The sequence below is a fragment of the Falco peregrinus genome, chromosome 1 (genome assembly GCF_023634155.1).
Source record: "Falco peregrinus isolate bFalPer1 chromosome 1, bFalPer1.pri, whole genome shotgun sequence".
Classification (NCBI taxonomy): Eukaryota; Metazoa; Chordata; class Aves; order Falconiformes; family Falconidae; genus Falco; species Falco peregrinus.
Window position 1 is genome coordinate 81,294,647 of NC_073721.1, and position 26,079 is coordinate 81,320,725.

Below are 26,079 nucleotides of genomic sequence, written 5' to 3' on the forward strand. Positions count from 1 at the left end.
CGCGGCGGCTGCCGGGAAGGGCGGGGCGCTGCGGGCCTCGGCGGCGCTTCCGTCGGGGCCCTTCCCCCGCCCGCCGGTGCCGCCGCCGCGCCGCGCTGCGCAGGGGGAGCCCCCCGCGGCGCTGCCTCTGCCCGGGTGGCGGGTCGCGCCCCGAGAAGCCGCCGCCATGCACGACGCCTTCGAGCATGTGCCGATCCTGGAGAAGCTGCCGCTGCAGATCGACTGCCTGGCGGCCTGGGGTGAGCCGGGGGCCCGCGCCGCAGCCCCAGCCGCCCCTCTCCTGTCCCGGCCGGCCGGGGCGCCCCATCAGCCGCTCTCGGGGCCGGCCGCGGCCTGCCCTGCGGGCCGGGGTCGGTGCGGCGCTCGGGCCCGGCCGGCTGCGCGCCGGGGGCGCCCAGCCGCCTGACAGGCCTGGCCGTGCGGGCAGCGCAGGAGCGGTCCCCGCCGTTTGCCCGGGGCGCTGGCGCCGGGGGCCGCTCGGGGCGGGGGCGGCGGCCCGGCTGCGAAGGCTGCCGTGATTCCCGGTGCGGTAACCGTGGCCCGGCTAGTGTCCTGCCAAGAAGCTTTCCTTATGTTTTGACTAAAAGTTTTTTTGGAAACCCTGTGTGGTATGTTCCAGTCCCAGGGTTAGGGTCTGTTTGCATGTGTTAGCGGCGCACAAACACAGGGTTATATTTTTGGGCACACTCGACGGTCAGCATTTTGGTCAGGTGATTGCACCAGCTGTGGTGTTGAGAGGGCTTGGTAAGGCTTTTTGGGCTGCTTGAGTGCTTTCCATCAGGTATGCTACCATAACACAAAACTGGTATTTACAGTAACTCAGGCACTGTGGGGCTGTGACCCCTTTAATCTGTCTGGGGAACAAAACCTGAGCAGCAGTGCCATGTTTAAACATGGCTTGTTTATGCTAGAGTTATGTAGTCGAGAAGGTGTGAAGGTGCTTTATCCCTGCATTTAGGCTTTCAGCTCTTTCAGAGTGTTTATTGAAGCAGAAAAAAAGCCCTAAACCCATAGGCCTATGGCAGTATAGTTGTGTAAAAAGAGGTGTAACTGTCTCTACAACTCTTTTATTAAATAGTGGAAGAACGGTCTTGCAGGAAACAAGGTTTTGTTGGAGTACCGTTATCTTTGGCAATGAAGGAGTACTGGATGTAGAAAGGAGTATTTGTGTATGCTTCTTTCCTGTATGATCTTCAGCAAAGAGGAAGGATGTCAGTTGTATTTTATGACCCAATGAAGGCGTTGTGCCTTTCGTATGCTATAAATAGGAAGAGTCTCAAACTCCTCAGATTTTGTACATAAAAAGGTTGTCTTTTATAAATCTTGAAGGACTGCTGATTGTTCAGGCAATTCAAATGCTACTTACGCAAAGCTGCCACTGTCCTTCCAGGCATAGCTGACTATTTGAGAGGGTTCTTATAAAAACTTGGACTAGTTAAAAAAACCAAACTCACTCATATAGAACTCATTTTTCTTCCTGACAGTTCTTCCCGTTCTGTAGCAGTGTTCCTCTCTGGGAGATAGCAATGTCTGAAGAGTAGTTTCTTGCCTCTTTGGATTGCACAAAAAATGGAATGGTTTTCTGCTTTACTTTTGTGTAAACAAGTGGGATGTCATGTTTAGGCTGTACTTTCTGCTTTACTGCTTGATCTTGGGCTGTCCTCTCCTGAGAATGAGAGCTACTTCTGAGCACTTCCAGCAGAGATGATGGGAGACAAGTGTGTAGTCACCACAGAAAGTCTTCTTTGGTGTGTGGAACAACTTTCCAAGTGTTCTGATAAACGTAACTTAGCAGGGAAGGGCAGTCTTGGCTGAAACTAATTAGTCTCTTTTTCTCCCCCATCTTTGTAGAGGAGTGGCTCCTTGTTGGTACCAAACAAGGGCATCTCCTGCTTTACAGGATCAAGAAGGACATAGGTAAGTTGACTTCAAGAAAGTCGCAAAAAGTTGATGATGTTATTTTTATTTCCCTGCACTTTAAGAGGCTGTAGTAATGTTAACACAAATGTGTTTAATTGCTGATTTTGTCCTACATAGAGTTTAGTGAATATTTGTGGTATCTTTGGTGAAAGTGTACTTACCATTTATCAGATGTGCAAGAAGGACAGCAAGTAGTGTCAGCCTTCTTTTCTGTTTTAAAGTGTGTTTTATATCAGGTATCTATATGTTTGAATTTATAGTAAGTTAGTATAATTTTTGTGAATACAGTGCACAAACATATGCAGAACCAGTGCAGTTTGCTTGTTGCTAGAGGTTTGGTATTTGTTAGTGAAGGACTAGATTAGTGGAAGAGCAGCTTTATTCAATAGGTCCATGACCATCAAGGGGTGGGGCAGCGAGATCCCTCCTAACTGGTTCTGTCATGTATTTACTCTTCTCCCTGCCTCTTTGAAAGTCATAAGTGTTCATAGTCTATTCTACAGATGCCACAAATAGAGCTGTTCTATTTTTGGTTTAGTTAAAATTGATTTTTCACTGAACAGATTTCTATTTTGCAGTGTCTGGTATTATGTAGAAACTGATGTTATTGAACACAGTAAAGTTGTGTAGTGTGGGACAGGAAAGAAAGAAAGCAGACATCTTTTTCCAAGTTCATTGGCTCTTGGAAAGGTGTTCATTTGTAGCTACTTGGATTCTAGAGACTGAATTCAGCATGCTTTTTCTGAAACTTGTAGGCCATATGTTCCAATCAAAGCATGCTAGTCTTGAGTTGCTAGTGTCTTGTCTCATGTGGTAAATTTCTCCCCCTTTTTTGCATCAATGCCAGGAGAGGTTATGTCATCAGAAAGTGTCTGTAAGTCTTTATCCCTAAAACTCCTTTTAAACCCTTGTGGTGTAGTGTTTATTTCTTGTCTTTCTTTGCAGTGATATGCTCCCTAGCAATTTAAATTGCTGGTAATTTGGTGTGGATAAATTCTTTATGGGTATCTATGTATCTCTGGATTTCAGAATACCTAAATATAATTCCTGTAACCTAAAATTCCAGAAAGGCAAAAATGTAACTTTGTGAGTCTTTCAGATGGGTACAAGAACTGTAATTTACATTTTCACCTGACTGTGTAGAAGACCTTCTGATGCATTTAGCTATTAAATAAAAGATAGCCCGCATATGTCAGACGATTCTTTTAGTTTTAAGTGGCCAAGTTTGCTTTCATAATTCTTTGTAGTCTATTTAGTATAAGGTATATTAGTCATAAATTTAAGGGCAACTTCAGTTTACATGCTATCTCAAATCTCTCTGGTAGGTTGCAATAGGTTTGAAGTGACGCTAGAGAAATCCAACAAGAACTTCTCAAAAAAGATTCAGCAGGTAGGAAATACCATCTTCTTGAAGTGGGGAAAATTTTATAGTGATTTCAGCCAAGAAATGAAATACCAAACTTGTTTCTGGAAACTGTAAAGCTTAAGAAAAAAAATACCCCGAACTATAAATTCTTCTGGAGGTGGCACAGCCTGTTTTTTTTTTTTTGCACACTCTTCCCATAACAGGGATAAGTTTGGTTTGGTTGCTAAAGCAGAAAGCAAAGAATTGGAACTTACAGGTTTATTTTTGGCTTTTATGGAAATGCTGTTTGCAGTGAATCTTCAGCTGCTTTGAGAATATTTGTTAAAATGATGGTAATACACCAGCAGACTGTTTGATTCTTGGATAAAATGCTATAGGAATGTGAATGTAATTCTTCTTATTTGGAATTTACAACTAAAATAACAGATTATCTATTGCCAGTCTTAATTTTTTTTTTTTGAGAACTTTTGTTCATTTGTTACATTGATGCTCAGGAAAGTAGTTGGCTCAAAGATTATGCAGCCTCTTTCAGTAACGCTCTCCATTTCCTTTAGAAGTACTTTTGTACTAGTAACATACCACTTAGAGCAATTTTTACTAGCTTGGGTTGCAAGCTCTGTGTGCTAGCTTGTAAAAACTGTGTAAATGAAAGATGTTGCAATAGCTGGAGGAAGGTTGTGCCTACATAGCTGCCTTGTCTTTTCGTCATTTGCAGAGTATCTAAAATGCGTTTTCGTAGACTTTCTATAATCAAGCCTTATTCAGAGGTTTAGTTTATAAATGGAGTCACTGATAGCATTCTTTCTTTCAGATTCATGTTGTTTCTCAGTTTAAAATTCTGGTCAGTCTATTAGGTAAGTGAAGAAAATATTTTAATATTTAAGGAGGTCTTCTTGATGCAGTAACTTGGCTAAATGTGGCACCCTTTCTACATACCTGCATAGTAGTCTAGTTGTTGAAAAGTCATTGTGTAGGATTTAAGCGTTTTCACTTTGCAGAGGAAGCACTGCAGCATAGATTGAGAAGCAGCTTTGCTTGTCGTAAGCCAGCTTGGAGAACAAAGTATTAACATGAAGTTTTGTGATTAAAAATCAAAAAAATACGTATGTGCACTGAAGTGTGTGTATATACAGTTTGTCTGTATTGGCATGTGTATATACATACATGCGTGCATATGTGTGTGCACCATGTGATAGGGGCTAAAACTTCCATCCAGACTTGTTTGATGTATGAAACTCACATTGATGTGTTACACCAAATTTATGCAGATGGCGATCTTTTACCATCTTGTGGAAGATCTAAGTTTGCTTGTCTCTGGCTATATTTGTTTAACCTTATGATCTTCCTATGTCTTTTTTTTTGCTTATGATGCTACTCCCTTCTTTATGATCTCCAAGTCCCAGCTCTTCCAACTCCAGCATGTGTAGATTTCTGCTGCCTGCGTCCTCGTGCGTACAAAAACTTGACCACAGTACCCTCCATTTGCAGCCATTCACTTTCCACTAATTTCAGGAGCCAGTTCAAAATGGTCTTTGTTCATACAATCTTCCATCATGAACTTGGTCTCTGGCCTGCTTGCTGTTTCTTTTGTTCCCACTTTCACTTGGTTAGCACCTGTTCTCAATTTCTTCGTGTAATTTTGCCAGTGCTGGTGTTGGTTGTCTTTTCTGCATTTATTGTATGTGCCTTAGCACTTTTCAGCTTTTGGGAAAACACTCATTTTCCTTTCTTGCAGCTCTTAGTTTTACAAGTTCTTCTTTTTATGTAAACGTGAAATGTGATAAAATACTTGAATTAGCAATGAGCTCTACATGTATTAAATATTGAATCATAATTGGAATTTTGTTTTAAACAGAAAACAACATTTATGTGCATGACCTGTTGACATTTCAACAAATCACCACGGTTTCCAAGGCAAAAGGTGCATCTCTCTTTACTTGTGATCTTCAGGTAAGAGAGAGAACACAATGACACGATGTTGAAGCTTTGCTTAAGTGAACAGTTTTTAATGTAGTCACCTTGATTTTCTTCCTGTGCTTCCTAAGATATCTTCCTGTGCCTGTTGTGACTGTAGGCTTTGACCTCCTGATACAAAACCTCAAGGGATTTTTATCTTGTAGTAACTCTGTGTCTCTTCTTTTTTGAAAGATCCTCTTCAATATAAAAGCCATTTCCTTCCCTTAAATTGCTAGTGTACTAGCTTATAGTGAGTCCTTCTGCCAAGCATCTTCATCACTGTTTTTGTTACATATTTGTTTCTTCTAAACTGTATTGGCCCAAGGAGCACCAGGGGAAGTTATGGTAGGTTCAGGCTGTAAAATGGTTCCATAAGGTTTAGTAATTCTCTGTTCATATACTGTGGTTTAAGTGACTCATTTCTATCCAAGTGAGTTTCTCGGCCTACCCATGCCATTCAGAAACCTTATTCATAACCAGAAGGGATGGCTTAGTGTTCTTCAGCACTTTTTATCTCTCTGCCTGGTGGGAACTTAAGTGTTAAGTATTTTCTAATAAATACTTAGGGTTTTCTAGTTGTTAAAACTAGTGATGTATTTCAGAGCACCTTTAAATATGGTCATTCCAAAGTGCCTTGTTGTTTTGTGTGTACAGGCACTTAGGTTTGCTGGGATCTCTTGTCAGGAAACTTTTCTGATAGGCTAGAATATTAAATGGCTATTCATGTTATTATCTGTCAGTATAACATGTTCTTTACATTATTCCATTTTCTCCCCTCTCCTATACTGCAGAGAGTTCAAGCTACTTATCCTAGTCTTCAGGGCTGGGGTGATAACTCTCTACTTATATTCTGTTTGTGCATGTGTATGACTTCGGTACTCTTTAATTTTTTTGTTTTTATTTCGTTGGTGTCACAATCCTTGCCAAAGTTAATTTTTAAGAATCCTGCCCCACTTCTCTCTGTGCTTCCTTGTTTAGGGAATGCCCTTGTGGCATGGATGAGCAAAGCTGCTCTTCAGCTGGCAGCTTTGCTTCAGGCTGAGGATTTTTTGGCCTTGTATTGTCTTACTTGGTGGTTAGTTTATGAGTGCCTATGAGTTAGGCCTGTCTGTTTTCACAGCAGTCAGATACAGGGGAAGAGGTGCTCAGAATGTGTGTGGCAGTGCGGAAGAAGCTACAACTGTATTTTTGGAAGGACAGAGAGTTCCACGAGCTACAGGTGAGTTGTGCGCCTCAACACAGGGACTGTAGTTGTTCTTTACTGCTTGTTACGCAGTCCCTGTAACTCAGAGACACAGAGACTTTCGGAGCATTAACTCCAGTTGGTTCTGCAGTGACTTAACAAAGAAGCAGCAAATAAAAGTGAAAATACTGGTTGAAATCACAATTAATGGCATTAATGCAGTTTTATCAATTAAATCGAAGGCTGTGTTCTCTATTTTAATGTTCTAGTTGTAGCATACTTGTGAAATGTATTAACCTGCAGCCTCTATAAATGTAGAGCTAACAGTAACACTGTGAAAGTGGGTCACTTCTATTCAAAGGTTTCCAGGTATGTCATTAAGTCAGAAGGTAGTTACTGATGACAGGCATAGAGAACTGCACTTGTAAATACCAGATATTGGTATGATAAAAATAACCAATGGAAATGAATAGATGATTTTTCAGCTACGCTGCTCTTCTAGGAAGTTACCGGCTAACTTGAGAGCCCACCTCTTTATTGTGCAGAAATATAGCCTTTTTAGGTGAATACTGCCAGCAGACCAGCAGAAGTCAGATGTGTGGTGGTGGGGAATACAGTGTCAACAACAGTGCTGCCTGTTACAATCAGTGTTGCCAGATCTGACCTGCCTTTCTCTTGTAACAGCCATTTTAACCTGTTTTCCTCAGGGGGACTTCAGTGTACCTGATGTACCCAAGTCTATGGCCTGGTGTGAAAACTCCATCTGTGTAGGCTTCAAGAGGGACTATTACCTGATACGGGTAAGGCTGGCATTTGGAATACAGTGTTTCAGATGATTTGGAAAGCAGTAGACACTATGGAGGCTGCTCCTGTGCTCAGGGATTTGGCTAACAGACATTTATCAAAAACGACATCTGGTACTCTTGCTGTATGTAGTTTTGGAAAGGGCGGTCTAAGTATGTTCTTTTGAACTGCTGTTTTGTCAGGAAGTGATCTTCTCTTTGTTGCTGTTGAAACCAATGTTGGAAGCTCTTGCAGAGAAAAGCCATTGGAAAAGATTTGTTTTGGTTTGACATCAGTCTCTGTAAGCTCAGTTTGCATTTTATTTAATGTATTAAGAAAGGATATAGTTATAAAAGGGAGAAAAAGACTACGATATCTTCTTATCTGGCGGATGGTGGAGCTTCATTTTTTCTTTTTTTGATTTTTTTCTTTTGCTGAACCGTAGTTGTTTCAGTTAGAATGCCTCTAAACTTAGTGTTGTTAATTTAGTATTAGAGTTTCCACTTACGCTTTGTGTGACAACTATATTTGATTCTCTTCTCTGCCTTTACAATTGGCTTCTGCTGATACTATAGGAAAATGAGATGAAGATGAGGTAAACCACACATACGTATGTGTATGTACATGGGTGGCAACACTGCTCTGTAGTTGACAGGAAAATTGCGCAGTAATTTTTACAGTCCCTTCAAACTGACACTGCTCACAAAAGATGCCTTTCTGCATCCCTGTCCTAGATGTTGATTCCTGCCATTCTAGTGATAGGAGCAGCTGTGCAGCTGCTCAGGCAACCAGAGTGGAGACTTGCCATCCAGGCATCTACTTTGGGTTGGCTCTGGTACTTGACTGACCTGTTACTGAATAGCTTTATTTCACTAAATAGGCAGAAAAAAATACACATATTTTTATGGTATTGTTTTCTGCTGGCTAAGTCTTGATTTATAAAAGTGCTTGAGCTGTAATGCAAAGGAAGCAGCAGGAACATGTAGCTGGAGCTGAAGGAGGAAGGATTCTCTTTTTTGGTGGCAGTAAGTTGTTAGATCAGCCCACAAAACAGCTCTTCGGATTAGTGTTTTTTTTCTTTTTTGGAAGGTGGGTTCAGTTCCCTGGACAGCATGTGGCCACAAGAATGAGTGGCTAGGGCTGCTGGAAAAAGGCTAGGTAGGTTGCTAGGCCTTTAGTTTGTTTTTTATGTGGCAACATTTACTCATGCCAGAATAGAACCAGGTTAAAGTTTTGGCCTAAATTAAATCCTCTGGTTACACCAAGATGTGTTTCAACACTTCAACTGGTTTTGCTACTATGCCATGAATTTTGTAAACCTGTATGAATTATTTGCTCAGCTGCTGTTAGGGTAACAGGAATACATCATCTCAGACACAAAAGTATTAACCCTTTATTTGCAAATGATGTATAAGCAAGATAAATGATGATATGCAGAAAAATTTATTGCTGCTCTTTAAAATCAGACTTGTCCTGTTAGTGATTAGTCTGGGTTGTAAATCCCTCTAGGTACTTTCAACTGAAACCCCCCTGAATAACAGTTGGTTTTCATTTTCTTTATTATCCTAGGTGGATGGAAAAGGATCCATCAAAGAACTGTTTCCCACAGGAAAGCAACTGGAACCATTGGTAGCTCCTGTAGCAGATGGAAAAGTTGCAGTTGGCCAAGATGATTTAACAGTTGTGCTCAATGAAGAAGGGATCTGTACTCAGAAGTGTGCCTTGAATTGGACAGATATTCCTATAGCCATGGGTGATTAATTTTTTTAAAAATTGTTTCTTTGCTTCTCTGTATATGACAAAATTCATGTGTTCCTGGTATTTAGAAACTAGCTGAATTTGGAGTGTGGCAGTCACTGAAGTATTTCAAGTCATGCTCTGTGGAAGGTTTCACATTGTTTATTTTTGTTTCTTCCTCTTTTTTGCTTGTAGTCTGTATGCCCGTCTCAGAAAACCGGCATGTTGCCTATCTTTTATAAAGGGACAAGATTTTAAATGGAACGTAGTATGTTAAAACATTGTAGTTCCTGGGCATCTGAGTGCCACAGAAATTCCTCCTGTTGAAAGATGAACAAAAAACCTGGTAGTGGTCTGTTAGCAAATTGCTGTCAGTGTTGGGCATTGAGTTTTGTTTTTAATAAGCAAAAAAAGGGACATATTTCAAGCAGGGGTGGGGATTGAAGAGAAGCCTTACTTTTAAGTCATGACTTGTTCTCAAGTATTGCTTGAAACAATCAACTTATTTTTTCATTTGTTTCACTAATAGAACACCAGCCTCCCTACATCATAGCTGTTCTGCCAAGGTACGTGGAGATCCGCACTTTTGAACCCCGGCTGCTGGTACAGAGTATTGAGCTGCAAAGACCACGCTTCATCACCTCTGGAGGGTATTGAGCATAAACGATAATTTTTGTCAGGCTGTCTGGGTGTATGGTAGCACTCTGAAAAACTGGGAGAGGAATAGCTTCTCAGCTTAAGTAGTAGCATTGAATCAGTCTGGTTTTTATGAACAGATGGGTGGAGGTTATACTTTGAGGAGTAAATGACAGAGTTGAGTGTCTTTTTGGTATTTATCATCACTGGAGATACAGTCTTCTCCTTTCTGCTTTGCAGTATTGCTCAAAGTGCCCTTGTATCTGATTGATCCATGTGTGTATTAACCAGGAATGTTTTTTTCAGATAGGGTATTGCTTCTTTCTCAGGGCTGGAACTTAGTAACTGACCCTTTTGTCTTGTTTACAGCACAAATATTATATATGTGGCAAGTAATCACTTTGTCTGGCGGCTGATTCCGGTATCGATAGCTACACAGATCCAGCAGCTCCTGCAGGACAAGCAGTTTGAGTTGGCTTTGCAGTTGGCGGTAAGTACTCACAAACCTTCGGGTTTGCAGTGGATGCACTTGTGCAGGAGGATATAAAAGGGTGTTTTCCTTCTGCTTGACTGTAGCTAGTCCAGAGAGTTTAACCTCCCTGCTGTCCACATTGCACAAACTGGTAAACTCTAGCCTTTTTTGACTTTTTAGGTTTGTGCTGCCATTTTTCCCTGTGGATCTATTGTGGTTTAGATTGAGATACCATCTCGTATTTGGAAGATTATCTCTTAGCTGCTTAATTGGTTGCCTTCTTTTCAACTTCAAAGTCAGCTGGACTTCAGAGTCTTCAGACTGCTAGTAAACAGTTTTGCTTGGAGTTGTGTGGTTTTTGTTTTTTTTTAATAGCCCTCCATATTACTTCTGAAACATCATAATTTCTTAGAGATGCTGAAGCAGTACATTTAGTTATATTGCTCCTAGGATTTAGGTTTTAGGATTTTCTGGTTTCAGGACACTTCCCTGGAACTACTTTAAAATGAATTAATTACATTTTGTGTTACTAACTTGAAAAAATATTTTGAAAAGGCAAATGAATGAAGAGATGCTTGCTGTGATAGAGTGAGTATATACATAACCAGAGCTAGCTTTCAAACCTTTCAGGTTCTGAGTGACACAATAAGTGTAGCATCTGAGAACCACCTTCAGAGGTGTTCACTTTGGAAGGTTATCTTTCTTCTTACTCTCTCCAAAGGGTAATAGGACTATTACTTCTGTAGAATGTTTCTTTTTTATTTACAAGGCCCAGGGGTTTTTAATGTTCATTTATTTGTATGTGTGTAGGAAATGAAAGATGATTCAGATAGCGAGAAGCGACAACAAATTCACCACATAAAGAACCTCTTTGCCTTCAACCTCTTCTGCCAGAAGCGCTTTGATGAATCCATGCAAGTTTTTGCCAAGCTTGGTACAGGTGAATTCTTGGGTTGACATTGAGATACCTAGGTTAGGAGGAATGAAATGAAGCTCACAGACTGTTCTGTGGGTTTTCTTGTTTTCTGTTTTGTTTTTGTTTTAAAACAGTGTTGTCTTGTGCAGACCAGTCCCCTGTGAATGGCAAATAGTGTACTCATTTATTTAGCTTTTTTTTTGTCAAACTGGTTACAGTACTTTAACTTCAGTCAGAGAGTTAAATCATGAATTCGTCCGTTGTGCAGAATATATTGGTATTGTAGACTATTTTACAGCATGCATAGCATGTACATAGACCTTGGAAGTTGAGGGTTTCAGCAGCTGCCAAAAGCCGGCTTTTAGTTTGGAATGAAAGATAAGGATCATCTGTAGACTTGCTAAATCCTTGGATTTGAACCAAACTGAGGATCCTTAACCCTGTTTCCTCAAGCTGTTGAAGCCAGGAAACTTTTAAGTGGTTTTGGAAGTCAGAGTAGCCTCTGGTGCTGTTCCTCTGGTTTGTACTGGGATTATTGGAAGAACACCTGAAGACTGGACTGTACCATAAAATAGCGCTTAAGACTGAGATTCTGTGGTGACAGCATATCCCTTGTGCATTGAAACAGAATTTTGACTTGTTTTGATGACACAACTTCATATTTACTTTGGAAAACTACAGTGAAAGAAAAGGACTGATAACTCAGAATACTTTGAAGTTAAATCAGAGGGCAGTAGTTCTGAATTTTCCTAAATTTCATGAAAATGGGTGCTCGTTAGTTACAAATGGCACTAAATCAGTTCTTGTTTCAAAAGCCCATAAATTGTCTCTTAAAACATTGCTTGTTCCTAGAAATCCTGTCCTTCTGTCAGAGTTGTTAATGCTGGGATTCTGGAAGAAGAGCAGGAAGAGGATTATAATAGTGGCTTGTCCTGCAGGTGTGCCAAGCGCACAGGTTGGAACTTGTTGTGCTTGGACTTTGAAACAGCCTTTTTCTTGCTGCTTTTGCCTTGTTTTAGCTTCTTGTCTGTAACAAGCAAGTTTTGCTATCTTGAACTTTGTGTACATACAAGTTGACTACAAACACCGATGTTGGAAAGCTCAGGTTACTCAATGGTTACATATGTTTAAGAGTTTGCAGAAATAATGAATGGTTACTAATACTACTTATTTTTTGCTTAGATCCTACTCATGTGATGGGTCTGTATCCTGACCTCCTGCCCACAGATTACAGGAAGCAGCTACAATATCCCAACCCCCTGCCAGGGCTGTCTGGGGCAGAGCTGGAGAAGGCACATTTAGCTCTGATAGACTACCTAACTCAAGTGAGTGCTCCTGTATCAGTTTTCAGAGCAGGTTTATTCAGTTTTAGCATACTTGGTGGTTAACTTTGTACAGGAAGCAGTATACTGGTTCCAGCTCTGTCATGCTAGCCATAATGGGCTGTCTTCATGGTTGGAAACTATGGCAGTAACTCCTGAGAAAGCAGGCGAACTGGAAGACATGAGGTACCCCACAGATAATGTGGGAGGCATCATACTTATGCACCAGGTCTGAATATGAGTCCAGTATTTTATTTCTAGAAGCCTTCTGAAGAGGACTTCAGCTCTTGATCTTTTGGTTTTGTTTGGTGGCTGTTGTGGAGGTCACACTATCCAAGAGACAGGTCAAAAGCATGCAATAAAAGGTGGAACAGGAGGTAGTGGGTACTGTAACTTCCTGTCCTCTCTATTTTGTTGTAACTGGAATCTGAATTGTTCTGTTGCTGTTCTTACTACACTAAAAGGAAGCTTCTGTCTGAAGGAAGATAGTTTTTGTGCCTAGTAGTTCAAAACCTAAATTGTTTTCCAAAATGTTCTAAATGTCTCCTGAGTTCTCTAAAATGTCTCTGTTTAGGTGAACAGAACTTCCTTCTGACTATTTTTGCAAGATTCTGGACATCTTGCAAAACTATAAATTCGCAGAACAAATATATATACATGAATGTGGTTGGAAAGGTGACGTGTTGAATAGGTAGTAACAATAGAAATTCAATTGGTTAAAAGAAGTTATTAATTTAGTTTAATTTAGTCTTTTTACTTGGTGGCTTGTATTTACTGAGGTGGGATGGAGAAATCCATAGCCTCTTCCTGATAAAATTTCCTTTGATGTCCTGCAGAAAAGAAGTCAGCTGGTGAAGAAGCTAAATGATTCTGACCATCAGTCCAGTACCTCACCCCTCATGGAAGGAACACCCACAATCAAATCCAGAAAGAAGCTGCTACAAATCATTGATACCACCCTGTTAAAGTGTTACCTCCACGTGAGTTTCTGCCTGACCTAGAGACCTTTCCATTATCATGCAAGCTCTATTGGAATTTCAGGCTGAAATGTTTGAGGAGCATAAGGAGCTACTTCAGAAATTCTCACACAATCATCTGTCTTTGGTCTAAAAACAATCTGTGAAACTTTGGCGTTAGCTAGTTTGCTCACTGGTCAGGAAGTAGTTTCATGGAATAAAGCAGATGTATCTGTTTCTGGTTGCTGCCTCTGTCAAAGGAATGTGGCCATGCCTGTGTATTTTGAGGTTCTAATGAATGCTTCTCATCTTGCTTTGTACTGTTGAATGCAGGCGAGTATTATCTTTGCTGTCAACAGTGTTTTTCAAAGCTGACCACTATTCTTGAAAAGGAATAGCTCTCATATATTGTTTCCTTTCTGTCCCAACAAATTATGGAAATGAAGATGGACCTTGCTCTAAAATTTTGAACTGTCATTTCTTATGCTATCAGACTGTTCTTTTTATTTCTCTTCCAGCTCATGTTTTGTACCATAAGCTTAGGAGGTGCACATTACAAGTATTAAGTACTCCCTTTTTGCTTGCAGACAAACGTAGCCCTGGTGGCACCATTGCTACGTCTGGAGAACAATCACTGCCATATTGAGGAGAGTGAGCATGTACTAAAGAAGGCACACAAATATAGTGAGCTGATAATACTGTATGAGAAGAAAGGTCTGCATGAGAAAGGTAGGTGTGAGGTTGGGGTGGAGAGAGGAGAAGAGATAGTAGCATGTATTCCTAATAGTGAGTTTTAACTTACCTTCAGTGAGCAGGCAATATTCTGAAGAGACTTTGTTTCTGGGTCTATCTTGTGATTGAATAGCCTTTGTTCTTGTTACCGGTTTGGTCTGTGTGTTTAAAACAAACCCTTGTATTGTGTTTGGTAGCAGAAAAGGAAAAGTGCACTTTTTTGTGGGTCAAGTTGGGATGATACTTTGTTTACAAAGGAATGAACCTTTTTGTTGTTCTGAAAGCATTACAGGTACTGGTGGATCAGTCAAAGAAAGCAAACTCACCATTGAAGGGTCATGAGAGGACAGTGCAATATCTGCAGCATTTGGGTGAGTATGAAGGAGAGCATTTGCTGGGCTTAGCAGTTACTGTACTGTTCATCAACTTTATAGAGACGACTAAGCTAAAGCATGTCCTTGTCATCTTGTCTGGTTTCTTGCATAAGGGAAACTTCAAGGATTAGTTTCTGAGTGTCTTGTTGAAACTTGAGTATCTTACTGGAAAACACTCCTTATTTACAATAAAAACTTCCATTGGTAGAAAATGTGCCATAGTAGTATTTTGAATTTTCTTCCAGTGATGATTTACCATCACTGACAAAAGGAAAGTCTAACTTCTGGCTTAGGCTTTCCCGCTGAAAGTCAGACTTCTAGTTGCTGGGGCTCCTATCTTTCCTGAGATGAGTCCTATAAGAAGGTTTTTTTCTGTGTTTAGGTAGATACAGATAATGACCTAACAGTTGTAGTTGCTGGTCACAGCATCACGGTAGCAACTTGAATGGCTGACTACTAATTGTGAACTCCCAAGTCCTTTTTTGTTTTTGCAACTTTTGAGAATAGTCCTCCCATCAAATAATATTATTTATTTCTAAATGCACAGCTTTTAAAAAGTATTGCACTATTAGTTTGAAAGCAAGTCGTTTATGAGGGAAATAACTTTGTTCATCTCATAGTCTTATACTGTTGGCAAAGTTTGATATTTTTTCTATAATAACTACTACAGAACTACTGGCTTCTGTTGGCAGTTTGTTTATTCATTGATAATGTTATTTAAAATGACATGAGACCTTTCCTATTTGTATCACATCTCTCATGTTTCTTGTGCATTGGTGTAATTTGGTAACATCACTCAGAGAAGTATAGGTATGTTATATGCAGCATACAGCTTTACAAAACAAACCTTTAATCTAACTTAAAAAAGAATTCTGTTATCTTGATAAATTCATCTTGATTGACCTGTGTCAGCTGTTCATTTGTTTTTTTCATTGGTGAGATTGGTGATGTTTAAGACTTAGAATTATCCGAGGTGTCTGGAATACTTCTCTAAAATCTTGGCAGCTTGATAAATTTCTTTAAGACTTCTGGAGCTTCTCTGTTTCAGGACCTCCTGAAAATCAGTTTTCCTGTATGCTTCTTGCTCAGCTCTTTAAAACTGATAAAGGACATTTGAGTCTGTTCACTTCAGAGTGGTGAAATATGGTGGAAACAGCCTAGAAAGATAACTATTGGTAATAAATGGAATGTTTCACACTAGTGTTGCTTGCAGATTTGCAGATGGGTAAATAGCAGAAATGTAATACTGTGCATGTGTGTGTTTTTTTAAATTGTGCTGTCCATTCTGCCTTGATTGGTAAGTTTCATTTCTGGGAGTCCCTTAAATAAGGTGATAAAAGCATTTCAGACTGAGGTTTCTCCAGATTTATCCCTCTGACAGCCCCATCCCCTTTTGGTGTGAGGCTTCTGTAGTTATGAATTTCTAATCTAAGTAATATTTGATTTTTAAAAAAATAATACATTTTCAATTTTATTTATGCAGGATGGATTTTTAGTTGCTTTCACTTCACATTGAGTGAAGTAGAAACTCTTCTTTATTTATCTCTTATCTGTTTTTTGGGGCATTTAATGAAATAGTCTTTAATAGTTCTCAGGTAATTAGGGAAAATTTCCTTCAGGCTTGTAGCTGTGGTCTTCTAAGTCATCAAGTACGTATTACTGACTTGGATTTGATACTTGCCATGTGTCAGCAGAGTAAGCACTTATTGTTCATTGCATTAAAGCAAATATTAATTGTTAATTCCGTGATTGGCCATGTCCATCAAAAATATATTTAGTCTGTGCAGGGGTAGGCACAGGAGAACTAATGTATTCAATTGCGTGGTAGATAGCTTTCTGTATTACACCATTCTTTATCTGTTAAAAGTGTTATGCAGAACTTCTTCCTATTATAGCTCATATTTAGAGTAGGGATTTGTTGCTGAGAAAGTTTAGAAATTCAGTGTTGGCTTTAATTCTAGGAGCAGAAAATATCCTTGCCTGTGACCTTCAGTATAAATCGCCATTTAGCTGAATATTGTGTGCTGAGGGAGCCAGTGTTCTGTGGTGTGATGTTGGCCTTTCAGTATTGTGATCTATAAGCTTGATGAGTTCCTTTTCTCCTGCCATCTTGAGCATTTTGAGTAGGTTGTAACTTCATGTTTGATTTGGTTGCCATTTCAGCAGAGGCAACTTGATTCAGTGCTTTGGAAAGGAGCTATTCTTATTAAACTCACACTTGATTAAGGAGTTAACTTCCTCTTCTCTGTCTCTTGTTCTACATAAGAACTTACTCCCATGACTTGTCCTGCCCTTTATTTAAATTTTTTCAGTGAGGCTAGCAAATCCATTACCATACAATGCCCTGTTAATTCAGAAAGCTAATCAAAGTTCAGCAAGATTCAGACCCATGACCTTAGTGCCACTTGCCAAGTTACTGTTTTGTTCCTGAAACTTTGAAATTGACTCTTCTGGGCACTATACTTTGTTTTACTTCATAGCACCCATCTTCTGTTTTTCAAAATACTGCTACTATGAAGATGCTGCTTTGTTTAAGTAGTAACTTCTTTATGGTATTGTGGGATGAAAAAAAGAGCAATGACTGCCTTTCTGTAGGGTTGGTGTAGGGTTCTGTTTCTTGTATAGCTTGTATAGTTGTGTTGCTCCATTGTTTGGGCAGTGAATGCCTCAGTGGTTCTCATCAGGAGGGTGAGAGGAAAGGCTTGTTTTCCTAACATGTTTTATAAACCAAATTGTCTAAATGAAAGTGTTTTTTTAAAGAGACAGGTCCTGAATTTTCTTAAAAGTTGAAAAGTTATTACCTGTCATGTAGTTTCTGTGCCCGTTACTTCAGTACTATGATGTTTTACTACTATTTGACCATTTGCTGTAGAAGTTAGTAGACTCGCAGGCTGAAAATGGACTGAAGCAAATTACACAAGTGAAAAGTACAGTGCTTTTTCTACCGTAATAAAAACAAATTGTAAGGGAAGGCCTTTGGAATGTGGTTAAGATGACTGAGCTTGGTTGTGGTCTGAATTATTTATGTTTTGTGGCATTTAGTATTTGAGTTCTTATTTCTGTTTAAAATCATGTTTGTAGAGCAGTGAAGTTGTGGCTTTAATCTGGAATGTGTAATTTACTTGACTGGAGCAGGGAAAAACCAAATGAAGTTCTTCCTGTAAATTAAGCTTTGCTGGCTCTGAAAGCATTTGCTTGTGTTGGGAGTAGATAGATATTAAGGATTTTAACATTGAGCACTGTTGTCTTTTGTATTCCAGGCACAGAGAACTTGCACTTGGTGTTTTCCTACTCTGTCTGGGTGCTAAGAGATTTTCCTGAAGATGGACTGAAGGTAAGTGCGGTTGAAACAGACACCTTGCCATTGAGATTCTTAGTGCAGTGTATGGAAGTGGGAGAGCTCAATGTAAGAAGTGATGTATTAATGGTAAATCCAATTAAACATATACTTTATATTTTCTATGTTCAGTACTACGGTAAGATTAGCAGTAGATACAACAGGACAGCCTTTCAGTTTTCCTTATGCTTTTTCATTCTTGGAGTTACCTTATCTTGCAACAAGTAGGTAGAAACCTTTGATATAACATTTATTGTTGTTGATGTCACAGTTTTTGTACAAGAGCCTGAGTATTTGAATGTGAAATGTTAATTTGCCTTTCTTATTTTTCCTTTCCTCATTGATATATAATTTACTCCCTGTATTTGGGAGGTGTTGGGCACTGTAAAAGAGTGTTAACTAAGGCAGAAGTGGGAATGTTTATTAATCCTTTCAGATGCGAGAGAGCTTCTCAGAGCCTAAATAAGCTGTTCAGATATTTTTTTTATACTTCCTGTACTTTGTGGACATATGTGATGATATGCTGGGTATTGGCGTCTCGGGGAAAGTACACTGTGGTGCTTAATTTTTTTTATTTTTTTTTTTTTAAATCACCATTCTGTGGATAAACTTTTGTTTAACAGATATTTACAGAAGACCTCCCTGAAGTAGAAGCTTTGCCTCGAGACAAAGTGCTCAACTTCTTGATAGAAAATTTTAAAAGCTTGACTATTCCTTATCTGGTAAGAACTCAGTCTCTACTAGTGCACTACATTTGGTACAACATGTTACATGTAGGGTTTTAGTTCTCCAAGCGTTTGAGCTTGATGCTATCTCACAGCATGCTAGCTTTGCCATAAATTGTGCAAAGAAAAAATAATTAAAATATATGAAATCCTGAAGTCAAGGTTGGTAAAGGCAGGCATGGGACTGTGGCTTATAACAAATGACTTTCCAGAGGAAGTGTCTGTAACTGAACCTGACTATGTATTTACAGGAACACATCATTCATGTCTGGGAAGAAATTGGTGCAGAGTTTCACAACTGTCTGATCCAGCTGTACTGTGAGAAGGTGCAAGGCTTAATGAAAGAATATCTCAGTTCTTTCCCTGCAGGTATGTTTAGCCTTTTCTGGTGGGAAGACCAGGGGCATGGGACTGTACAGGGGAGCCTTCACAGTGTATTGCTTTAAGTCTTCCCTGTTCACATCCAGAAGATGTCCCAAGTGATGAAGGAACTAGAACAACAGAAGTTGTGGGTTTGTAGGGAAGTCTGCCTCCCTAGAGATCTTAAAGGACCAAGCGACACTTTATTCATGATTAAGTGGAATGGCAGCTACTGCTTCCTGAATTCTGCATGTTGAGGGTGGAGAAGGGTCTTGAATAGCTGAGTCTATTGTTTAACCACCCACTTAATGCGTTTTAAGGAGCTGATGTAATTTGGCAGGTGCATCAGAGTCAGAGTCCCAGTCCCACCTGTAACAGTTTCATCAGCACTTGGCTCTTCCTCATAATTATTTATTTTTTTCTGTGTACTAGTGTGGTGAAATAGTTGTAATACCATGGCCTGTGTCATTTTCTTCCACATAGATAAAACTCCAGTGCCTGCTGGAGAGGAAGGAGGAGAATTGGGGGATTACCGGAAAAAGCTTCTGCTTTTTCTGGAGAAGTCTAGCTGGTATGAACCCAGTCGACTAATTAGTGACTTCCCCTTTGATGGTGAGTTCAGTTTTCCTAGGTTATTTAAACCCTAGCTTATTGCATTGCACAGCAAAACCTCCTCACTTATTGTAGAGTCGTGGTAACTAGCAACAGAAGATGGTTATATCTGTAGTTGTAGACCACTGGTGTATATACTGGTGTATACTGACTGTTTTTGCTGGCGTAGTTAGGTTTACCAATCCCTGCAGGATTCCTGTAACTGTGGGCCCAAGACATTGTGCCATCTCCCATCACTTAAATATTTAGCCTAACTTTTTGATGAGCCTGAAATGGTCTACAGATCTGAAGTTTGTTGTTTCTTAAGTTGCTTAAGAATTCATAAAATGTTACTGAGACCAGTGTGAAGTAGGCTTACAGTCTCAGTGTAACTTTAACCTGTGCTTAGACTTTGGTTTATAGTTCCTTCTGTTAGTCTGGTCACTAATGAGCTTATGTTGTCACTTCTCTGTGTAGCTATTGGCTAATCCTTCATTGCTGTCACTAGGTCTCCTAGAAGAACGTGCTCTGCTCTTGGGTCGTATGGGGAAGCATGAGCAAGCTCTGTTTATTTATGTTCATATTTTGAAGGACACCAACATGGCTGAAAAGTAAGGGCTTTTTTGTTTGTTTGGTTTTTTGCAAGACTTGGTTTGCTCCCTGCCCTGTGGATAGGATATGTAATGAAATGTTGCTTTATGTGGAGCATAAATGCTGTAAGCCTTCAGGATCTTCTGGGTTTCCATGCTTTCTTGACTTTTAGGCTCTTCCAGGTATCTGTTCATTACAGATGATTATGCTGTCCCCTTGAGGTTTACCTTCTCATGCTCTTCTGTAATTGCACTTCAGAGCAATATGACAGTCATCAGTGAGTTCCTTGTTTCCACCTGTCCTTTGCTTGTGAACTTCTGTACGTTGTTTTGCTTCCTTTCTCTTTGGAGAGATGTTCATTAGCCCACATGCAAAGTTAAGCTCCTTCAGTTAGCAGAATCCTCTCTAGTAAAGGTACAGCGTTTTGCTGGATGTATCTTGTCAGGGAACCTTCTGAATGAATCTGAAGTACTTAAGTGAAAATGGAATTAACTGATAATAGCAGATATATCTGAACATTGGGGCCTGTTCAACATAGCTTCTTTTGAAGCTAATTTCAGCAAATGCCTGTCGGAGAACATTCAACCCTGGTATGCAGTGTACACTAATGAACACCTTCTCTTCATGATTCAGGTACAGTAATTGGATACATCTACACGTATTTTTATACTATGATGTGCTGACTGGAGAAATCTCCCCCCCTTTTTTTTTTTTACACAGCTGAATTGAGTTAAGTTTCTGCATTAAAGCTTTTTAAGTTGATTGGAAGTGGGGGACTTGCATGAAATCTCCCTTTTCTCAGCATTGTTATGCAAAGTAAATGATGTAATTTTGTTGTGCAAACTTGATTAATTGATCAAAATCAGATGTGCGGTCACCTAATTCAGTATTTAAAGCGTTTAAATGTTAATTTCTGTGGACTGATTCTCTGGGTTCTGAAACTGTCCCTGCATTTCACTTGATTCTTTTCTGTTCCAGCTACTGCCATAAACATTATGACAGAAACAAAGATGGGAACAAAGATGTAAGTAGCTTCATCTTTGCAGCCTTCCTTTTCATTAAGGATGTATTAGACTATTCATACCATGTTAGGGACTTTAAAGTTTTTCCTCAATGTAGACTTCACGGTTTCTGTAGGTGGATGGGAACCTATGTATAAGCTCTTGGAATTTTGGAATTACTAGATGATTGGGGGTTTGAAATTGGAGTTGAGTGCATATTCTGTAGCTAAAGTTCTGACAGAATTCAGAAGACAGAATATGTACATGTGTATTCCACATCTACAGAGAAGTTAACGTTAAAAAACAATGAAGTGTTGGCTTCTAAAGGCTATGAGTTATGTGAGTTAAATGAAGGAAGCATGATTAAAACTGCTTTTATCGAAAAACCTTAGTGTAGAATGCATGTCTTAAAAGGCCTTGAACATCACTGGTACTTTTAAGTTTCTGTTTTAAGAATAGAGCTGTTTAAATGGACACTTCAGAATTTTTGAATGGCATGGGTACGATGTTCTAGTACCATCGCTGTGTTCTACCAGCTCTGTCAATTCTGGATGCATGTAATGGGTTCGGAACTTTCCTTTTGTGCGCCACAGGTCTATCTGTCACTGCTCCGGATGTATCTCTCCCCACCTAGTGTTCATTGCCTGGGACCAATTAAGATGGAAGTACTGGAGCCTCAAGCCAATCTGCAGGCTGCTCTGCAGGTTTTGGAACTACATCACAGCAAACTGGATACTACCAAGGTAAGAAAGACCTGCAAGTACTCTGTACTGTTGACAGAAGGTGATAGAAGGCACTGGAGTAGGCAAGTGAACAGATTGTAACTGTTGTCAAGCTAAATGTGCTGATTTCTATTCTGTTTTGCTCTCTGTTCCTTCTTAAGTTTTGCTAAGTAAGTGTATTTTGCTCTAGGCAATAAACCTGCTCCCAGCAAATACACAGATTAGTGAGATTCGAATCTTCTTAGAGAAAGTCCTTGAAGAAAATGCTCAGAAGAAAAGATCTAATCAAGTACTCAAGAATCTTCTCCATGCAGAGTTTCTGAGGGTAAGTACCCACCACCTGTCATTTATTGGAATGGTGGTGTAAAACAGATGTTCAATATTTAAATTAACTGTTCCTTAGGCGGAATGTGTGTCATCTAGGTGACACTCTAGTGCGCTTGAAATTAGTAGATGGGCATCAAGTAGATTGAATGTCCCTTTTTCTGGAGATGGCGAGTACGTTCATTTTAGTTTGGATGAGGTGTGTGTCTTTGCTGTGAGTCTCTGGACTCACTGTGCTCTGGTGTGCGTTGCAGGATGATTTCAGAGAGCATGGACTGGATTTCTTTCAAATAAGCTAAACCAGATGGTGCAGTTCAGTAGTTCACCTGCACATCCCTCAGTGGTTAAAATGATTTATCTGTGGACCAGACTAGTTGAAAATAACATCCTGCAATTCATATAGCGTGGTTGTTGGGTATTCAGCGTACCTGCTCTGCTCTACAGACCTGCTGCTTCTGTGCTGTACAACTTGCTATACAGTGGATATAGCCACTGAAAACTAAACACTGTGACAGTTTTCAGTTTCACCGGACTAGAAAGGAGCTGTGGTGTGGCGTTACCTGTTCAAAAAGTTCTTTCTTTCTTCTTCTTTAGGTCCAGGAGGAGCGAATCTTGCATCAGCAAGTGAAGTGCGTTATTACAGAGGAGAAAGTGTGCACTGTATGTAAAAAGAAGATAGGTAACAGGTGAGCGACCATGTATCTTAAAACTTGTGCAATTACATCAAATATGAATCCGGTACACTTAAACTAAGAATATTGCAAAACTTGGAATCTTTATGTACACAGAATAGCAGTATGAGGGAGACATTTGAAGGGTGTTTCAGTTTACAAATTACATCACTCAACTGGGTGGCTGAGAAAACATCAAAGCTTTAGTTAGGGAAGTTTACTGCAAGCGTTTAATCCTGCTTTCAACAAAGGAGAATAAAATCCATTCAGAAACTCTTAAGGCTTCTTATTTCACAACTCTAGAAGGCAGAAAATCGCTTCTCATACTGAATTTGGAAAAAATTTTAAGGACACTGCCTAATACCCACTTAACTAGAATTAAGAAGGATGATATAAAGAATGTCAAACTAAGGTACATGTGTAATACTTTTCTGTATCTGATGGCTTTGTGGTTCACTGGCTTATTTACATTTTGTAGCCTAATTATCTTGGGACTTGTAAAAGTCAAATTAATTCACTTGATAACCAGATGCCAATAACTTTCCTTCTACCATTCCTAGTAGTTAATTATCATAGAATATAAATTTTATCTGCTTTTTTTCCCCTCTGAACTCCAGTGAAGTGCAATGTGACTAGCTTATTCACTGTTTCTTTTGTTGATGTGAACCCTTCTGAGGTATCAATAGCATTCACAATGATAGGGGAAAGTTTTTTTCCAAAGCATTTTAATGAACATAAGTCTAAATATACTTATTGCTATGCATATATGATTTTTTGCGGTTAGTGTGTGGCATGTAGCATCAGATTTTAAATTTGCATATGCAGTATTGGTTTAGGTGTTTAGGATTTTTCTAATGCTGTGAAGTTCAACAAGATTTTAAAGGGCCAAGCATGTCAGCATGTCACCCAGTCTTTTTTGTTAGCAGTGACTTCAAAGTAAAGTGTATTTATAGAAACAAAAACATAGATTTTTTTTCCTTTTTTTAAATGAAGCTTACAAAATCCATAGAATTCTTTTGTCTGTCTTTTTTTTTTTTTTTTTTGAGAATAAATCAGGCTGTAATTTACACAGTGTCACTTTCCTGTAAGCATGGTTCTGCACAACTTGGATGTTTTTGTTTGAATTGGGGAAAACTGTTTGTAACTACTGACAGTTGGGTTTTGTGTTCTGTCTCTTCACAGTGCATTTGCTCGATACCCTAATGCAATCGTTGTGCATTATTTCTGCTCCAAAGAAGTCAACACATTGGACACCTGACCTTGTCATGGTCAATAATCCCAACATTCATATGAAATGCAGAACTGACGACTTAAGAAGTTGATGCCTCTGAGATTTTTGAGGCTTGTTGTTAGGTTCTCTTACACTGGGTAGAAGTCATTTGTATCTTTGGACTGACTGTACCTACCTGGTAATATTGATTTATTAGAAAATTACTTTAACCATGTTGTTACAGTGTGGGCAACTACACTGAACTTCTCAGTACTCATGTGAAGAACAGAAACTGATTTTTGTACTGAGTTTTGTATTACACTCCAGCCTTGCGAATGAATTGTTAGACAACTGTTGGGTGTTCACAAGTCAAGTTTTACTATAAAACTTACTTCCCTAGGATGACAATATTGTGATTTGGCCTTGTATGTAAATAGTTCTTAAAAAAAAAAAAAGAAAATTATTTTAAAATCTTTGCAGCTGTATCAGTATTGCATGAAGATCACCAGGGGTTTGGCATGGAGAAGGCTTCTATGCCTATTTCTAGACCTAGAAAATATAACTTTACTTTCATCTCAGTAACGGGAATGTTTTAAGTGCTGGCAAAAGGAATCTTTTTATTGGTACTCAGTGTTATCACCTGACCTTCTGATTAGGAGACAGTCAGACAAACAGTAGTAAGGATTTTTTTTTTTACTTTAGTTCAAGAGCTGTAAATTGAATCAACTTGTATGTTTGCACTGAATATGTTCACTCTTAGCATGAGTGGAAGCTCAGAGACTGTTCTAAGAAGTTCACATCTGCACTTATAGCAAAAAGCAAAGAACACTTTGAGAAGCAAGTTCTGAAGGGAGTGAGCTATAGTTATTGCTTGAGCTTCTAGACTACACTTGAGATTTGTGTATGTAAGTTCTTTGGTCTCTAGTTCACTTTCCAGCATTGAAGTAAAATCCAGACTATTTCAACATCTTCATTTTAAATCCTGTAGAACTGCGTTCTGCTCAGGCTAGTATTGTTCTGAAGTTACTGTTGGGCTGGAAATCTTAACTACAAGAACTAGATTGTACCGTACTCCTTGTAGGCTGTAATATTTTTGTCTAACTTATTTTTCCACAAACTTTTAATCTATAGTAGATTGGTATGAGGGCTATTAAAATGTTTGATTGGTGCAGAAAGAGTCTGTGCAGTGGTAATGAAAAGGCAGCAGTAGCAAATAAACCAGTAGAGTGGCTATTTGACTCCCAGCATCCTGGTCTAGCAATCCTTATAAATATGTAATTATTAAATAGTACAGAGCATGGCATGTAACTATGAGGTATCACCTCTTAACAGACATGTAGATGAATAAAGCTTGTCTGCCTAAGATGTAATTGGATCTCAGTTAACATTGTAGGTTTACTTAAGCCATTGTTACATGTTTTTTAGGAACAGATCTGCTGCAGGCTGACGAGTCCTAATTCACTTTCATTTGCCAGTGTTAATAATTTTGCTTTAGCCTTATTTTTTCTGTTTCCGCATGTGTTTGTATTTATTGTTCATATGCCATGCATTTTTGTGGATCTCTTGGTCCGGTGTTTTGCTACTTCTGTACTTGGATGTCTTGGGCAGTATTGCTGCTGATGTCTTTCTGCAGAGGCTGGGTAGGGGGAGTCTGTGGTGTTAATGTTTTTAATCTTGTATTTCTTCTTTTTGAAGAAGAGAGCCTGAAAATACTTATATTGCATTTGCACATTCTGTATAGATCTTTATATACTAGTTCGGGTACAGAGGGAGGATGGTTTGGGAGAGTTGTGTTTACAGGTCACTGAGAATGAAGAAGGGTATTTAAAAAGTCCCTGTATTCTTTGTATACAGATATAACAATATTGCTCTGATTTTTTCATATCTTATGTTTAGTACTGTTAGTCTGATTTTTATTCACCTTCATTATCTGTTGCCAGGAGAGCTTTATTCACATGAGGATCTTCATTGTGCTCTTACTATGGTTAAGGTTGTGCCTCTCTTCACCTCCACTGCATACCTTTTACAGAGGTGTAGTTTGTGCTGTATCTTTTTTTTGTTGGTTCTTATAATGTGGTTTGGGTTTACTAGCCATACAGCAGGTTTATCTAAAGCAATAGATTGTAATAAATATTGTGAACCAGTGTGTGTTTCAGTCATTGTGCAGTTAAGTTTCTCTGGGGTGCTGTAGATT

At 39.3% G+C, this 26,079-nt stretch overlaps 1 protein-coding gene across 4 annotated transcripts; it reads left to right on the forward strand.

Moving 5' to 3' along the window:
- On the forward strand, window positions 1-26,029 carry VPS39 (VPS39 subunit of HOPS complex). Of its 4 annotated transcripts, none has more exons than XM_055795666.1 (26): window positions 1-239; window positions 1,852-1,917; window positions 2,768-2,794; window positions 3,246-3,310; window positions 4,098-4,140; window positions 5,142-5,236; window positions 6,366-6,461; window positions 7,133-7,225; window positions 8,778-8,961; window positions 9,475-9,595; window positions 9,951-10,071; window positions 10,864-10,993; window positions 12,152-12,294; window positions 13,128-13,271; window positions 13,835-13,976; window positions 14,264-14,350; window positions 17,614-17,687; window positions 18,314-18,412; window positions 18,667-18,784; window positions 19,259-19,387; window positions 19,875-19,977; window positions 20,936-20,981; window positions 21,552-21,701; window positions 21,871-22,005; window positions 22,599-22,690; window positions 23,858-26,029. In XM_055795666.1, the coding sequence occupies exons 1-26, from the start codon at window positions 167-169 to the stop codon at window positions 23,931-23,933; spliced, it is 2,652 nt and encodes an 883-aa protein (XP_055651641.1). In that variant the 5' UTR covers window positions 1-166; the 3' UTR covers window positions 23,934-26,029. The 4 variants fall into 4 exon arrangements, with proteins under 4 accessions (XP_055651641.1, XP_055651637.1, XP_055651646.1 ...); XM_055795662.1 differs by having other exon boundaries at window positions 2-239; window positions 6,363-6,461; XM_055795671.1 differs by lacking the exon at window positions 2,768-2,794 and having other exon boundaries at window positions 2-239; window positions 6,363-6,461.
- The last annotated feature ends 50 nt before the right edge of the window (window positions 26,030-26,079 follow it).